Source organism: Nomascus leucogenys, chromosome 11, assembly GCF_006542625.1.
Source record: "Nomascus leucogenys isolate Asia chromosome 11, Asia_NLE_v1, whole genome shotgun sequence".
Taxonomy (NCBI): domain Eukaryota; kingdom Metazoa; phylum Chordata; class Mammalia; order Primates; family Hylobatidae; genus Nomascus; species Nomascus leucogenys.
This window is the reverse complement of record NC_044391.1, coordinates 73,955,778-73,973,177: the sequence shown is the minus strand read 5'-3', so window position 1 is coordinate 73,973,177 and position 17,400 is coordinate 73,955,778. Positions and strand designations below refer to the sequence as shown.

General features: G+C 34.0%; 1 protein-coding gene across 10 annotated transcripts in view; it reads right to left on the bottom strand.

The window, feature by feature from the left end:
* Nucleotides 1–913: 913 nt before the first annotated feature.
* The window catches only part of MBNL1 (muscleblind like splicing regulator 1), a 201,025-nt gene continuing 184,538 nt past the window's right edge, over nucleotides 914–17,400 (bottom strand). For 5 of the 10 annotated variants that reach the window (XM_030822734.1, XM_003256308.3, XM_030822736.1 and 2 more), the window contains 4 exons: nucleotides 10,950–10,985; nucleotides 10,167–10,261; nucleotides 7,191–7,265; nucleotides 936–4,303 (listed from right to left, as the gene is read on the bottom strand). In XM_030822734.1, coding sequence (XP_030678594.1) covers nucleotides 7,209–7,265; nucleotides 10,167–10,261; nucleotides 10,950–10,985 — 188 coding nt within the window. In that variant the 3' untranslated portion in view covers nucleotides 936–4,303; nucleotides 7,191–7,208. Of the gene's footprint in view, nucleotides 4,304–7,190; nucleotides 7,266–8,342; nucleotides 8,407–10,166; nucleotides 10,262–10,949; nucleotides 10,986–17,400 lie in introns of all 10 variants that reach the window. The other 5 variants (XM_012510720.2, XM_030822738.1, XR_004032331.1 and 2 more) reach the window with 4 other exon arrangements.

Genomic DNA, 17,400 nt, shown 5'->3' with positions numbered 1-17,400 from the left:
GATGTCTTGATATTACTCAAAAAAGGCTGTGAACTCCTGCTTTAGACAATCATCTTCAGGGCAGCCCTTCTCTTTTTGACAAGTGGCACCCAGAACAGTTGGACCTACTGAAAATAACAGAATTGTCCTTTAGAACTCAACCAGTAACAGAACTGTATTGATTAGGAATAATGCACCTATTTTTATCACAATAAATTTTAGGAAAAAAGGCATCAACCTACAAATGAGCATTTTTAACTCTTGACCAAATACCAAGTGGCAGTCAGCATAAAGTAGAACTAAATGATACAATGTGCACGTTCTTCATGTTGAAACTCTGGCATTCACTGGCTGTCTGTAGAAACTGCAAAGCTTACATGTGATGCCAGGCCCCACTTCAACAAAATTTTTAACCCACCGTTTAAGAAATTCACACACACACACACACCCCTCAGGAGTAATATCATGGCCTGCCTCATAGATCATATGCATAAATTCTTTTATCCCTCTGAATACAGTGCCATCATCTCTCTTGGACTGCCTGATTTCCAGTCCTAATCAGCTGACGCAGCAGTCAGGCAAATAACAAACATTTCTTTAATAAAAGATCATGATCTATAATGTATAATTTTTTTCTTACCGTTTTTCGCCCCAACACTTAAAACTATTTCAGTCGGCACTTAAAGTGTCAGACAGGGGAAGGCAAGAATTTCAGAAAACATTGGGCACAGGAGGGCAATATATCTTGATTTAGATTCTCCCTCTCAGTATCAAAGGATGATTAGTGAGAAAGACAACAAATGCCTTCCTCGCAGTTGCAATCAGTTAAAACCAGGTAACAAATTTGTACATCAATATGTTTGTAAAGATACATATGCATGAATACATGAAACACACAAAAATGACTTAGTATTCAATCTCAGATACACAAATATACTTAAGAAAGAGAAGTTTTATTAGGGCAATTTCACTTTATTTTTCCATACAGCAAAGTCAACTACTGCAGTAATAATAAAATAAGCATAAAACAAATTGCAGCCCAAGACAAAATACATAATTTTAAGCAACTACAAGCAGAAAGTAAGTTGTGATTACATAATAGTAAAACCAAGCACATTTGTCCTTTCAGCAGATTAAAGTGGTAGGGTTGCTCATAAGTGCAACATTTTTAACCAGCTGGAGTGAAGGCTGGATACACTAATTCTTTTAACAAGTGCCCATTATCACATTTTGCATTTTTGAGTACTTCTGAGTTGAAAATTAAAACCGTGAAATTTGAACTGCATTTTATTTTTCACCTGCTGAAAGAACAGGATCCTACAGCAATTAAAAAACAATCACATAACAACTATAGCTACAGTGTGCTGTTTGGTTTGCCTGTTTATGATTTAAATTTTGTGAAAGTCAATACTTGTTTTGAAGATTTTTTTGTGAACAATAAACCACTGAAATTGGCAGAAACTGATCTGAATAATATATGTTCTTAGTATAGTTCTTTCTCTCTTTTTTTGTTGAAGTTTTAAACATGCAGTAGTTTTGAAAAATGTAAGGAATATCTGATCCATGATTTCACCTTAATGGTAGAAGTACCTGCTATTTTTGGTAATGATCTTCAGGCAGATTTGGCCCCATGGAGCTTTTGTCAGTCATGAGGGTTTGAAAGGATGGCGTATCTTTCCAGCTGAAAAAATCCTGGCAAACTACAAGCTGTCCACAAGAAAGCAAAGCAACATGTTTGAAGGGGTATGGAGTGCTAACTCTGTGCCACTTTTGCAAGCAATTTTGCTCAGTCTGTCATTGTATTAGCCTTAACAAAACTCCTTGTAATTATAGACGTTTTTATTCAAAATAAGATCTTACTATTATACAGGTTTCTCTCTTTTGACTATATACAGAAGTGCAAAAAGTCAACCTTCTCTCTGGACGTTCCAACATGCTAAATTGCAGCATAATCAACCCTCAAGAGTTTGCACACACGCTATAATTTTCATTACGTAAACTTTGAGTATTTGGATTATCAACAAAAAGTCCCTTGTTCTATTTATTGATTATGCAGCTTATTTATAACAAGGCCTGATACTCAGGGATTTCAAAAATATTAAACAATATTTTAACATTTGAAATGGATACAGTAGAAAATAAATTTTATTCTAATATCTAGGATCTAGATCTTCTTATAATAACTAATTACAAACAAAATAAATCATCAAAATATTACTCAATTGTCTGCCAGGATTGTTGCGATGGCAACAACTTAACTTCTTACTTAGCAATGATTATATATTTATAAGATATCCATATAAAAGATCTTTGTTCTTTTAATGAAAACTAGACAAGAACTAACAATGACTGACATTCTTACACTGTAATATTAAATCAGTAAAATATAAATCATTTAGTTAACAATACGAATATTCATATGACACTACATGTAATTCAAAACTGAGTATGTTATGAAGGAAAAACTACTTTTTTTTGTATTTTGAAAAATTCATCGGTAAAATCTAATAAAACAATAGTCTATAAACTGAAATGGTATTCAATTGTTAATAGAAAATGAAAATCTAATAAATGTAGGAAATGAAAAACTACATTTTAACAAGAAAAATAAGTAATATTCTATAATGTAACTAACTACAATAACATGTGAAGTCACCATTACTTTCTTAACACGATTGAAATTACATTGGTATGGGTTCCAACCCGTAATGTAATAATCTAAGGCTTTAATAGATGTACAGTACAATCAGTAAAATCAACACATCAGTCTTATATTAGAAAGCATCTCTCTCAAGCATAAAAACTTGCAGTAAACTTGGAAGTATGGAAAGTTCTATAACTGAACTTTCACTTCTCCCATTCCATACTATAACTACCAGTGACCTGGCCCCTACTTCAGCAATTTTTAGAACTGCTGAACAGAGCAAAAATATCCTTTACTAGCTGCAACATCCAAACCTCAAAAAAAGGAATTCCTTTGGATGATTCCATTCTTAAAAACTGAATGCACATCTATTTTTTTAAATTTTGTAAAAGGCTTTCTAAGGCTATAAGCAGTTAATCTGAACAAAACAAAAATCACATATAAAATTCACCCATGTACTTAACCCACCCAATTACTAGGTTAATTAAACATTTCCCATTTTCATATTTTGGTTTATCATGCATCTGATGACAGTGCTGCTTTCCTTCTTTGTTTAGAGTCACTATTTTGAATGTGACTGTGATGAAGCATTTAAGCAAACGTGAAACCATTTTTGCAAAGCATTTATAGTCTTTTGACTTTTGACAGAGGCTATAAATAGAAGCAAAATAATTTCCTCAAACATTTTTTGTTACTGTGTCTCAGAAATGGCAATCCCTTTTGAATAACATGTTATACAGTATCATATGCATAAATATTACACTACAATGCATTAAAATAATTTTATATATATCTATTATATATATATCTCCAGTATGTGTGAGTTTATCTGTATTGAGAGAGTTTGTGTTGTGCTGTCTATTGTTACTGTAAAGTTAAATTGGCCATTTCTGAGACAGCTTTGGTTTCAAAAAAAAAAAAAAAAAAAAATGGTGCCCTTTGACTGATTAGTACTAGCAAATATGCAACAACAAAATGTGGCTCTGAAAACAATAACACTGAAGAAATAATACTCTAATTTGATGTACAGTCTATGGCACTTCATGAGAATCCTTAACAACATGGTACTTAAAGCCATGATGTGCTTTAAAATATACACAGTTGTGGTTTTGCTTGGCACATTCATCTCTGTCAGATCCCTCCCTCACCACGTCTTACAATCTATTACATTAAAAATATTACTCTTAAACAAAAATGACTGTGCATGCACGCTCTCATCTATAATGGCAATTTTAAATACAAGGTGCACCTTTGTTATTTGTAAACCTTGAAAGAAATAAACTTATTTTTAAAAAATTATATCTTGGTCTACAGACGTACCAATACATAATAGAATCATGGTTACACCATAGTCTGTCTTTTCAAGATGGCATGAATATATAGGAAACTAATTAGGTATGCATCTTTGAATGCATAACTCTGTGCTAGAAAAGAAAGACAATGTTGTTCTTTTAGACAGGAATATCACCTCAGCACAAATATCAATTAAATGTACAAAGTGTATAGGCAACAGTGTGCAGTGGATTTCCATGTTGTCTTTTCTTCTGGTTAACATGCAATATGTGGATGTCTTGTGGCTGAGGAACTTTTGTGTATGTTGCTTGACGATATATACAATATGGCTAATGACCTCGTCCTTTATTCTAACCAAGCACACTGTCCTTTCCTCTTTAGCATGATCTACAAGGGAAAAAGAGATAAGCTTCGTTAGAACAGATAATATCTAAAAGCATTTTCTAATATACATTTAATATGAAAATTTTCTTTTTGATTAACCAGTATATTCACGTTATTATATCTTCATATAAAAACAACCATTTTACAAGAGTAGACAGATAAAAATTTGTCTATCATCTCTACACAAATGAAATAACATGTACAATTTAATAAAACTGTAGAATGTGCTCAAAAATTTACCAATCCTAAACTAAAAGTATAAAATACATTTGCAGAATTAAGGGGCCTAATATAGAGCTCTTTTTTAGCACAATTGTTGTAGCGCAGAATTTAAACTTACTCCTTTTCTGAAGTTTAATAAGGTTTCAAGAGTAAAGGTCTGGCATACAAAATTAAAATTCATCTAATATGTTCTATTAAACAAGATTTATTCTTTTTGGGTGCTTGATTAGCATAATGCATGTTTGAAAAAAAAAAAAGAATGATTCTTTAAGTGATGGCTTTGGATAATTCAGTTTGTTGAACTTTTTTCTCCGAAAACTAAGAAAATTAAAATCATTCTTTTAGAATTACAGAATTATTACTCATGAATTAAGTTGTAATAGACATTACAATGTACTTGTAGATTAACAGTTCCAGTTTTTACATGAAATTTATCCTCAGCAGGGAATCTTTACATATATTAAAAGTATGCTTCACAAGACAACCTTGAAAATGAAAGAAATCATAATCTAGTGACTCAAAAACCAGTTTAAATGTTGCAACTCCTCATGAAGATGAGCAATCATTTGTTAAATGAACAGACCATTAAAAGCTTAGCTTCAATACAGACAAAACTACTGGTTTGCTAATTATTTTTAGAAATTTTTTTAACCTGGATTATTGCTAAGAAACAGAATATAGTTAAATAGATACATACCAAACACACCTAATTGACTATAAGAGCTTGAAACAGATTTTTTTGGCATGTCAAAAAAACTCTTCTTCTAAACCTACAACACTACGAAGTAATGCCTCCTCTTCTACAATTGTGGCTATTCAGAATCTGAACCTTTTTATCAGAACTGCTTTGAGAAAACTTATGAAATAGACAAAAATCAATTTTAATAATTCACGATTGCAGCATGTCTTTGGCAGTACTTCTCCAGTTGAGCCTATCATTTCTTTCTTAAATGGCTACTGAATTCTGCCTATTTTCCTTTCTTGCATGGGCTTTGACTTTGTCCGTGACTTTGTCCAGCTTTGCTACAGATTAACATCACAAGAGTTTCTGAGTTGGTTCTCAGCCACCATCGTTTCCCAACTTGGCACACTGTCCTTCTTTTACAAGGCCTTTACACCTCCATTCTCTTTAGAACAACACCTTCATTCTCCACATTCATTTGTTTACGGATCCTGTTGGGAACAGTTGCTCTTTCGTCTTTGCTCTAAGAAATTTCTTCAAACCTCTCTTATTTTACTATATTATTCTGAAATTCCTTACATCTTTATCTTGTTGTCTATTTACCTTTATCTCCTTGCCATGGTAACTAACACAAAGTAGCACCAAAAACTCATTTGTAAATATGTTAATAAACAAATAAAGGAAGCAACAAAGAATGGTCTTAACCAATTTCAGTTTTAAATGTAATGTCTTTTTCTAAATATAAAAATAAATACCTAACAAGCATCTGAGCACATGTTATAACTTGAATGCATGCATACTGGACAAAACATATTCCTATGGATGAAAAATGGGCACCTTTTTAAGTATTTAAGACAGTGTTTTTAAAGACAAAATACAAGACTTTTTAAAGACAAAATACAGGACTTTCAAACCATTTTTAAAATGTTGCAACATTTTCAGAATTATATGATCCTCTGAGGTAACTACTTTAAAATACCTAAGATTCATTTGAATACGTGGATTTGTGTGTACACATATATTTGATTATGTGTATATATTTATTTAAAGTCAGACTCATTACAATTTTTTTTTTTTGAGACAGGTCTTGCTCTGTTGCCCAGGCTGGAGTGCAGTGGCGCAATCACAGCTCATTGCAGCCTCAACCTCCTGGGCTCAAGTGATCCTCCCACTGTAGCCTCCCTAGTAGCTGGAACTACAGAGTGTGCTACCATACCCAGCTGAGTTTTTTGTATTTTTTGTAGGACAGGGTTTGACCATGTTGCCCAGGCTAGTCTTAAATTCCCGGGCTCAAGCAATCCACCCACCTTGGCCTCCCAAAGTGCTTGGATTACAAGTGTGAGCCACCATGCTTAGCCAAACTCGTTACATTCTAATGCCTCTGTGTATGGTGGTGCATGGGATGAAGTAAGTACATAGTCCCATTTAAGGTTTAGCCAAAGAATGAAAAAAAAAAAAATAAGTGATAATCTACACCAGAGGTCAGCCAAACTACTGCCTGTGGGCCAAATGTGATGTACGGCCTGTTTTTGTAAATAAAGTTTTACTGGAACACAGCCACACTCATTTGTTTACATGTGGTCTCTGGCTGCTTTCATGATACAATGGCAGAGGAGAGTAGCTGCAACAGAAATAATATGGCCCACACAGCAAAAATACTTACTGTCTGACCCTATAAGAAAGTTTGCCAACCCTTGATCTACACCTTCTGATTACTTTTTGGTCATACATTTTCTTTATGCTTGTGTTTATCTCTAATCAGAAATTTAAACAATTTATTTTCTCTTGGTACTTTGTATATTTAAGTGATAGTAACATATTTGTTATAAATATGTCTGATAAAATTCCTCACAACCCATTTAAGATAAAAATGTGATCTGTATATATTTTCTCAGAGATTTTGCAAAATTTTAAGTGCAGTATATGTTTGCTATCTTAAAAAAAACCACCACAAATATGTGACTATATATTACATAATGAACTTACTGTTTAGTGATGAAAATTCTACATCTGGGTAACATACTTGTGGCTAGTCAGATGTTCGGCAGATATTATGGGTATCTAGCAAATAAAAAATTATTTAATGAATGATCCATGCAAGCAAGCCAACAATTGAGAGATGAAAACATTTTAATATTACATTTTTAAAGAAAAGTGAAATTCAGCTGTGAGGTGATAGTCCTTATCTGGTCAACATAACAGTAAGTTAATGTAAACTTAAATGCCAAAGTAGCAACTAACTTTAAAATCTTCATGTTAAATACTATTCTATAAATGTTACCAGCTTTTAGGAAATAAGTAAAACTATCAAAAATTCATGCAGAGCAGTAATTGAAAGAAGCCCTTTTTGTTGGCCTACACACACACACACACACACACCCCCGTGGTTTCAGTTACTTAGTAATCATCCAGAAATCAGATAAGCAAATGTCTTGCCTATTTTTGTGCAACCAAATTTCTAACATTTTCGTTCAAATTAGGGTGTCTAACTTTTTTTTTCCAAATTAAAAATACCAGGTAAGAATTATAAAGCAGTAATTCAAAAGAACTAGGTAAGAGCCTAAGTTTACTTCAGAACATATTTCTGAATCCTGGTGGCACCTTTTATTGTATTTTAAATGGGCAAGAGAATTAGAGAACTTGAGAGAAAATACAGTAAGAAACCAATATAGAGTTGACTTATTTCAATAGTTCCCAAAGTTAAGAACTTCAAATTTGTAGCTTGATTCTTCAACCTGAAATTAATGGCTGCTAACCTGAGAGAGGCAGCACAATAGATTGAGACTGTCAGAGGACTGATGACACGGGTGCTACCCCCAGAGATCCATTTACTGGCTGTGTGACCCCGAGCAAAGCAACTCATTACTCTATGCTTAAGTCTCTTCTATAAAATGATACTAATCCCATTTCAGCAATGTTGTTGGGAGAATAATGAAATCACATACACAAAGGCATTTTGTTGCTGTTTTTTCAATTTAGACATCTTAGGCTAATTCAACATACTACAATCCACAGTCTGGCGTGTATATTAGTATGTCCCTGTTTTACTTCCAGTTCTCAGCTGACATTTTTACACAATTTTACAGCATTGGCAAATGGCACGAAAATGTGCTCCAAGCATAATGAAGCTTCTCATACCATTTTTCCTGCTGCTGCAGGACAGGATGTTGCACCCAACAGTGTAGAAGCATCAAGGATGGGGCTGTCGAAACATACCAAGGACCTTCAACACCAATCGATGCAGATGAAGGGCCAGCTATAAACTTCTGCATGCATGCAGGCTGCATTTTGTGGCATCAGCTATTTCCAGCATTGCTAATGTACTGTAGGCATATACATATGTATGTATATGTAGATATAATATATGTGTGTATATATATATCCATTCCCTTTTCTTTCTTTTGGTTGTCAAATAGTATGAAGACCCAAGATTATGCATGAAATGGTCACAGCACAATGCAAAAAGTAAAGTGTCCCCTACAACCCAGGTGGCCAAGGGCATGTTGAAATTTGCTCTGCTATAGTTCTGCTTACACCAGCAATTCTACAGTCATACATGGTAGACGCATGAGAGTTCTTTATCATTGATTTGCACCATAGATGGATGTATTGAATCCATCACAATAGTTCTACCAAAGATTACTTATTAACATGCCACATATGCACAATCTAGCATTCTTGTAAATGAGTCTGACGTGTTCACGTAAACCCAGCGCTATTTTGACAAGCTTCTGAAAAATTAATGATTCTTTGCCCAGAAATGTTTAAAGCTTGACTGAAACGTTAAATTCATTTTTGTATTCTGATTTTGAAAGTTTTTAATGTTGTACTAATAGCTGAATGTTCTTCATCAACAGTACGTGATGTATTGTAGAACAAGGGTGGCTACTCCTCACAGTAATAACAACAAATCGATGTCTTAATTGGTCTTCCCTTCCCAAGGGGGAACATGTTGATCCTCATCTGATACTTTTGAGATTCATTTGGCTACATTTAATCTTCATCTGTGGATTATCTGAAATGTAGCTTGGCTCTATGTTTTTCATACACTGTCAACTCTACTGAAGCCCAAATCTACATAAATGAAACTTGAAATCAACCAGTATTTTCTAGAAAATATTTTTAAGTAGAATCAGAAAATGCTGGGTGAATAAATGTCAATTTTTAAATTTTAAATATTTTAAATCATCATTTATTTTTAAATAGTTATTATTGTATATCATAAAATTTAAATTTATGAAACAAATCCCTTTCACTTAAAAGTATCCTGCAATAAACTTGCATGGAATACATAATGATTGTCAATTTGCCATACTTAATTTCTTTTCTTTTCCTTCATAAATCTCCAACATTTATGCAGGGTAATTATAAAAATAAGAGCACTTAGGATTTTTCTTTCACTGAAAGCATTGAGAATAAAAGCTTAGAAATGCTATATGCAAACAATTTATTTTGAATCTGCTTATTAAGTGATTCAGATTATAACGAATTTATAACAAACTTATTTACAAGAGTGGTCATTTGTGGCATATGTAATACATTTAAATATTTTACTTTCTATTAATCATTTAGGCAAGAACTAAGAAACTGTATATACCAAATGTTTTAAATAAAAACCTTAAAATGGCTTCTATTTTTGATTGGTCAAAATACCTGCACGATTGGGTGAAACCAATTGAGAATTGCTTGTGTAAATATCATTTTAGTAGCTTCAGAAATGGAGCTGCGACAACTTTGGAGCACTTATAAATGGCATAAAAGCATTCTGCTGCTCATCATAGAGAGAATGTGTAGGCCAACAAGAGGTATCTTTGAAACCCCATGCTTATTAAAGCACCCTCTACAGCCCTCACGTACACACGATTCCCACTGACTTCAATGGGAAATCCACGTGCGTAAGGGCTGTTGGATTGAGCCCTATTAGAGTTGTTTTTTAAGAAACAAAGCTGTAAATTAGCAAACCTGGTTGGCTGTGGCTGTTGCAGCGAAGGGAACACTTGTGGCAGATGTTGTTGCTGCGGACACAGTGGCTGGCGTAGCACCGTGCACCATGGGAACTTTCGGAGGGAAAATCATATAAGCGAACATATAGAAGAGTGTAGCAATATGGAAACCATGGCAACATGGAAGAGATAATTGGGCATGGTATTTATCACAGCAATAAGCCATGTGACAGGACATCATCACCAGCGAGTGACATGCAATCACAGCGCAAAGCAGGACAACATTCCAAGGAGAGAAGGGGAGGAGGGATGAAAGAGAAAAAAAGGGGGAAAAAAGCTTGTTACCATCAAATCAAGAAAATTGACACAAACAGGCTTAATATGCTAAGTCAAAAACAAGAATTTTATATAGTGTTCATAGTCAGACATTCAAAATCTAAGTTAAAATACAAGTATTTACTTCATATATACAGTTATCTGTTTGAATGAAAGTATTTTTTCTCATTTACTATTACAAAAATATACAGTATATTACTTTTATGAAATAGATTTTTTTTTACACACCAGAACTCATAGTCCAATCAAAATCCACCAAAGATGACTAAAGGAAACTGTTGTGTGTAAAGAAAACACTTACGTGAGTCCATGTCAATTAAATAGAAAATGGCATTTAATTGACAAGTGTTAGTAAAAGGGAAATGGACTTGCCCAATAGATATAAGTTAAACTTAGCAGTGGATTTTGAGGGGCTGTGAGGTACACCATAGGTTTAAGATAATCAAGAAACAAAGCTGGCACCTACCAACACTTGTAGCGGGTGTCATGCACAATATTGAGCCTGCCCATCATGCATTGCAACAGGAAGGTGGATTTGAAAAGGGAAAAGAATTAAAACATCCCATCACACGTGTAATTAGAAAATTCATTTGAACAAAGAAGAAAAATTGTTATTATGGGAACAGTGGCATGTAACTGTCAGCACAATCAAATCATACAATAGCACAGTGATCAATTAGAACTAGTCTCAAGTGAAGAATAAAAGCCAGTTTAACTGTGTGCTGGTACACTTTGTTTCTCTTAATTGTTGCCTATAAACAAAAGTATTTTGGAAGTAATTTAAATCCACTTAATTCTTTTAAAAATAATATTGTAATTTGTTTTGTTTTAATCTGATTACTAACCATCTGGTCGTTTTGCTATTTCTGACTTTAACTTATGAATGCCTTAACATTTTCTTTATATCAGGCACATATTAACTTACTAAAGATTATTTATTATTAAATACTAAATAATTCAATGTACAAAACTGACTTAACAATATAATGAAACCCAAACATTCATTTTCATTCCTTTTGTTTTATTTTCCTGTTCATTGTAGCAGCAACCATATAAACATGAAAGGGGTTGTGATTATTCATACAGGATTTGTATTTAGAGGGATGCCAAGCAATAAATTATACATAAAAAAGTGAAATTTGTGCATTTCCTTAGTTTGAAATTAAAATGTAGGAAAAGCATTAAGGGGGAATATAATTTCTTATAAGTATCAAATTGGTTTACTTCATGGTATCTAGGAAATCACAGTGGTTTTCACTGCTGGTTTAGACCTTCAAGACTTCTGGGAGTAGCAAATGTTCTACAAAATTTCACATGCAAGAAACTGCTAATTAGACTTCAATAAAAACCTTGAGTGGGAGAGAGTGAAAATACATACATCACATATGGGGTGTTAGCACTGATGCTGACAATTGTTCAACCACGATACGCAAAAATAAATGTTGCATATATAGATAGTCCTTGTTCTCTTTGACATGTAAATATTGAAAATTTAACTTATTTTACCAAGTACAAGGCACTTTCCCATATGCAGAACTACTGTTCTTTCTATGGGATTATTTTAGAATTCTAGGTTTTAAAATATCCAAGGATTTTATATTTCTATCTAAATCTTAGCATATCCTGTTTAAATACTAGCAGCATCTGGGACGAACATTTGTTAGAAAAATATCTGCCAAATGAATCTTGTCAGAGATGGCCCTATAAAATAAAGCTGCCATTGAGAAACTCAACTGAAAAACAGATTACTTAACTGGCATCTCTGTAACAGCTGTGATTAGTTTGTTATCACAATTAGACTGTGGGCAGAGTGATCAATGATTAAACTCTGTAATGAATCTGGGGACACATCCTATCAAGTGGAATAATATTATATTGACAAGCATTAAGACACTTGAAGATCTCTGTCATTTGCTACTACTACTGAGTCAAAGACTTGTGAAAGACAAACAGAAACAAGCCAGTAATAACAAACAAGTTATAATAATTTGAGACAGTAGAGCAAGCAAAACTTAATACCAGATCTACATCTTATAAAATCATTACTGTCTTAATGGTAGGGTGAGAGAATTGGAAAAGAAATGACGAATGAAAAAGAATAATGTGATAAGTAATATTAAAGCCAGTTTAAATATTGTACAGGTTATATGTTTCAATTATTTATTATTATGCTGGGACTTGCCTACTGTATTTCATCCCATGCATAATTAAGTCTGCACATGCTGAAAATGAGTTAACCTTATACTATCTCTCTAAAACCCTAAAGCTATTATGATTTGAATTTTAGTTTGAGTTATCTTCCTCATTAGCATTATAACCAATGCACACAGTTTTGAGAGGGATTTGCAGCAAATAAACATAAGGCAGCAATGAAAATACTAGCCAGGGTGCAATAACTCACAAATATGAGGACATAATGCTGTAGGACCCACTTACCAAAAACGAAAATCACTTTTGAAATGACCATCGTTTCCATCTTTACATGGGTTGATTTACTAATAATAATGTGCAAATGGCCAATTTAAATTTTTCCTCAATGTTCAGCACAAAGCAAAATTTAAGTGAATGTATTTGTCAATTTCCAATTTCTCCTACAAACATATTTGCAGAGCAGAATGGTGTGCTTCTGAGAAATGTGTTATTTTAATTGCATGACTTTTTAAATCAAAAATTTTAATTGATATGTATGAAAATGTAGGAAAAACTAGGATGATAATTTACAAATAAGATGTATGCATACTTAAAATTACTTGGAGTAGAAGGGAAGTAAGTAGAAGAGAGAAAAAGAATTGTAACGAACATTAGTTGGAAGTTAGAATTTCGATGTAATAATTCAGTCCTATTTAGGTTGATTATAAGAAGTATTAAGCTGATTAAGATCTTCTAAAAATAGTGTATATCATTTTAAGACTAAAAGTTAACAATCAGTTGGATTATTCTCAAAATTGGTATCCAAACAAGCAGTATCTTCTTTTTTATTAATTATAAGTAATTTATTAATATACATAATTATAAATGATTATATGTATTAATGATACTAAATGTGACAAATCTTTTTCTCTTCTTTGTATAAACACAACCCTGCCTACCCCTGCCCTTAGACCTATACCACTATCTAAGAAAGTTTCCTGGCCTTTTGTTGCCTTATTCTTGGTAGAGTTGTAATACAAGCCAAAGTAGAAGTTGTTTAAAGCAAATGTATTTTCAGAACTGTTAAAACTCATAAGCCAACGTTGATTGAGGGAGATACGCTAGAGAGGGAGACAAGAGGTGTGATTCTGAAGATGGTAGGTAAGTAAAAATGTGATGTAGGGCAGAGAAAAAAATTCCTCAAGATTGAAGTGGCAGGCAGTGTGCAGCTCCACAGGTAGTTGGGTAGGTAGCCTGTTCTTTCACAATAGCCCTGCAGACATCGGGCCCTCAAGGGCATGGGAGCCTGGAGGGCACAGACAAGGAAGCCTATACTCAAGGCAAGCACAGAACCCCTGGAGTACCTGTCTTAAGAGCTCTTGCAAGCATGGACAATGATCATATCAGCAGTGAGCAGCACTGACTGAAGAATGAAGAATGCATAGCCTGTCTGAGAATACTAGACTGCTGTACAGGACCTCACATTGAGGTAAGGTCAGGAAAGAGACGGAGCTGGGGGATGTAGTCCTGGATTCCCAGTAATGCCTGTTATTTCTCTCAACCCAGGGAGATAGAGATCAGAGTTCAGAGCTGGACTTAATTTCAATGAAAAAAAAAAAGGTATAAAGGAAAGTGGTATTTCTTACACGCCGTAATTTCATGAGTGAAAACTCACACATATAACATAAATAGATCCTAAATTATGCATAATATCTACAAATACTCTGGTCCTGAAAGGGGAAGGTTAAAACAAGTATATATCGAAATTTGAAAAAACAAATCTTCAATATGAATTTAACCTAATACTTATGTTTATCTTTAAATGAGGTGGAAGGTGTGAAACACCATGGAGTTAGGTGATCAGTAAGGGCTACTTCCACTCTCCCAAATCATTTTTAAGGTCTTCATGTAATAGATATTGACAGACTAACCAAGTCAGCCTGACTTGAGTTCAAGTTGTACTTAAATCTAAACCTTACAAAAGCCATTTAACTTGGGACAAATCACTGTACCTTATTAGGCTCCAAATTAGTCATTGGTAAAATGAAAATATTAATGCCAACCTTTTGGGCGTTGTGAAAAAAAAAATGAGATAATGTAGGCAAAGCACTCAGTGCAGCAGGGAACCAGAGCAACCATTCAATAAAACGTAGCTCTTTTGAACAAAATGTGTGAAACAACCTGGCCTAAGGCAATAGGGAATTGTAGCATTTGGAACTGAAGGGTACAGTGTGTGTCCTATCTAAAGGATTTACATTTAGTTTTCATTTAAACACTCTTAAACAAACAAAAATATTTCTAGATACTAGATTTTACCCTTGAGCCATGAGTTTGCAATCCTTCACATAAATACTGGTATACCATGTGGCATACAATCAATGTTTATTGACTGAATAAATGGAAAGATGGGTGGATAGATAAATGGGGGGATGAATAGATGGATGGAAAACTGAAGGACAGAGGAAGGAAAAAAGGATAAAGAGAGGAAAGGAGAGCAGAGAATAGAATGATAGGAGGATGGATGGATGGATGGATGGATGGTTGAATGATGCTTAGATGGGTAATGTCCATATTAAATCCAATTCTGTTCTTAAAAGTTAAAGTATGTAGTAATTTTTCTTAGCTAGCTGGCTGGCTTGTCAGAGAACCCTGATCTTTTGCCAGAAAAATACTGTATACGCAGCCACCTGCTCTAAGAATTTAGCTAACCATGCTTCACTGTAATTTGAATAAAATAGATACACACATCTGAAGTTATCATTGAAACAACAGACTACAGACTACTAAAATTCTGAGCTGCGAAAAATAAATGAATTCCATTTTCTTCCCAGTTCCAATAAAGCCTTCAAAAGTGTATCTTCCAAATTATTAAATTGCGTTCAGATCGGATTCCTTGATCATCTAATTCTTCTGTATTATTTGTCTGCCGAACAACCAAACTTTGGAAAATGAAATTCCTTTTCTCCCAGGTATTAGACATGAGATTACATGTGAATTTGTGGTAAGATAGATTTCCTTTAGTTCTCAAAGGGTGTTTTTAAAAAACTGAACTAATTGCCAAAATTTAAATATTGAGAAATTTCACATATAAACATACAAATGTCTAGAATATCTGGGAAAAAATCGTAAGACCATAAGACCTCGCAACACTGTATGTCAGGGCTACTGTGTTAGGTTGTGTGGGTTTCTTACAACCAACCCTATGAGGCATATACACAATCAACTGTGGTTTACACAGACTATGATATAAATGGAGCCACAAAGGGTTTGCAGTGGACAGCAGGTACAACCTGCCAGGCAGACAATCCTCTGAGGCAACAAAAGGCAAAGTCTGAACATTGACTATACTCTTTAGACTGAGCCTGTGCTCCCCTGTGCCTCCCAGACCCCACAGCTCCCAATTTATTTCTTGCTTCACTTGTGTTTCCTGCCTGGCCCCTGAGGCTTTTGCATTTACATTCCCTGCATTAGACTTCTTTCCTTTCTGACTGTCTGACAAAGTGATGGGGCAGAAATAATGAAGAGCTATCCATTTTAACCTTTTCATGCCTTTTCATAACCCTTTTCATAGGGTCAATTTTTGTGCACACAGGTACATATTATATAATGAAAATATTTTAAAATAATCATGGAGTCACTACCTACTTCTGATTATGTGATTAATAAAGGTCAACCTGCTGTTTCAGGCCCTTAAAACTGAGTTGCAAATAAATGTTATTTTATGTTACTAATGCAATAATTTCACACTATATTGATTATATTTGAGAAATATGTGTGTGTATATATATATTTGTTGTTGTTGTTGTTGTTTTGTGTGTTTTTTTTTGAGACGGAGTCTCGCTCCTTTGCCCAGGCTGGAGTACAGTGATGTGATCTCGGCTCACTGCTCCGCCTCCCAGGTTCAAGCGATTCTCCTGCCTTAACCTCCCGAGTAGCTGGGATTACAGGCATGTATCACCACATCCGGCTAACTTTTGGATTTTTAGTAGAGATGGGGTTTCGCCATGTTGGCCAGGCTGACCTCAAACTCCTGACCTCAAGTGGGCTGCCTACCTCAGCCTCCCACCCCAAAGTGCTAGGATTACAGGCATGAGTCACTGCGCCTGGCCAATATTTGAGAAATATTGATCAAGAATGGAATATCTCTGATGCAAAATGCATCATAATAAATGCAAATATATCTTAAAATTTTCAGCATATTTCAATTAATGCAGATTTTATTTAAATTAGCAATGCTTAACCTAGCAGAGAGACAAGTTTGATTTTGATTTATGAATGAGTTTATTATTTTCCCTAATTTGAACTTTATCTAGGATCTTTGGCTCTATCCACAGACAAAAAACTATTCTAGGGAGACACTAGTGTCACAAGTAAGGGTCATCGTACCATGCAATTGGTTATACTTATTTAGAAAAAAAACTATAGTCATTTGAGTGTTGTTAAAAAAACTAATGTGAAACCTATTTTGATAAAACAGATTTTTTCAGCTTTCTTTAAATAGCATAGATTTGTTTTTTAGACTGTAGTAGAGAAACTATCATATTTTTTAAGACTAGTCAAGTGCAGCAGTGAGAAGACAGGAATGAGTAGAACAAGGAGTTCAATCTGTAACTGACTGTGAACAATCAATTGAGATAATTCACTACCTCTGGTCTAGCTGAAACTGTCATTTCTCATGGTAATGCTTTAGCCAATAAAATAAACTGACAAAAATAAGTTTTAATTTCTTCAAAGAGATTATGATAGTTACATATAATCCCTCGAAACTTTGCTCATCTGACTACAGA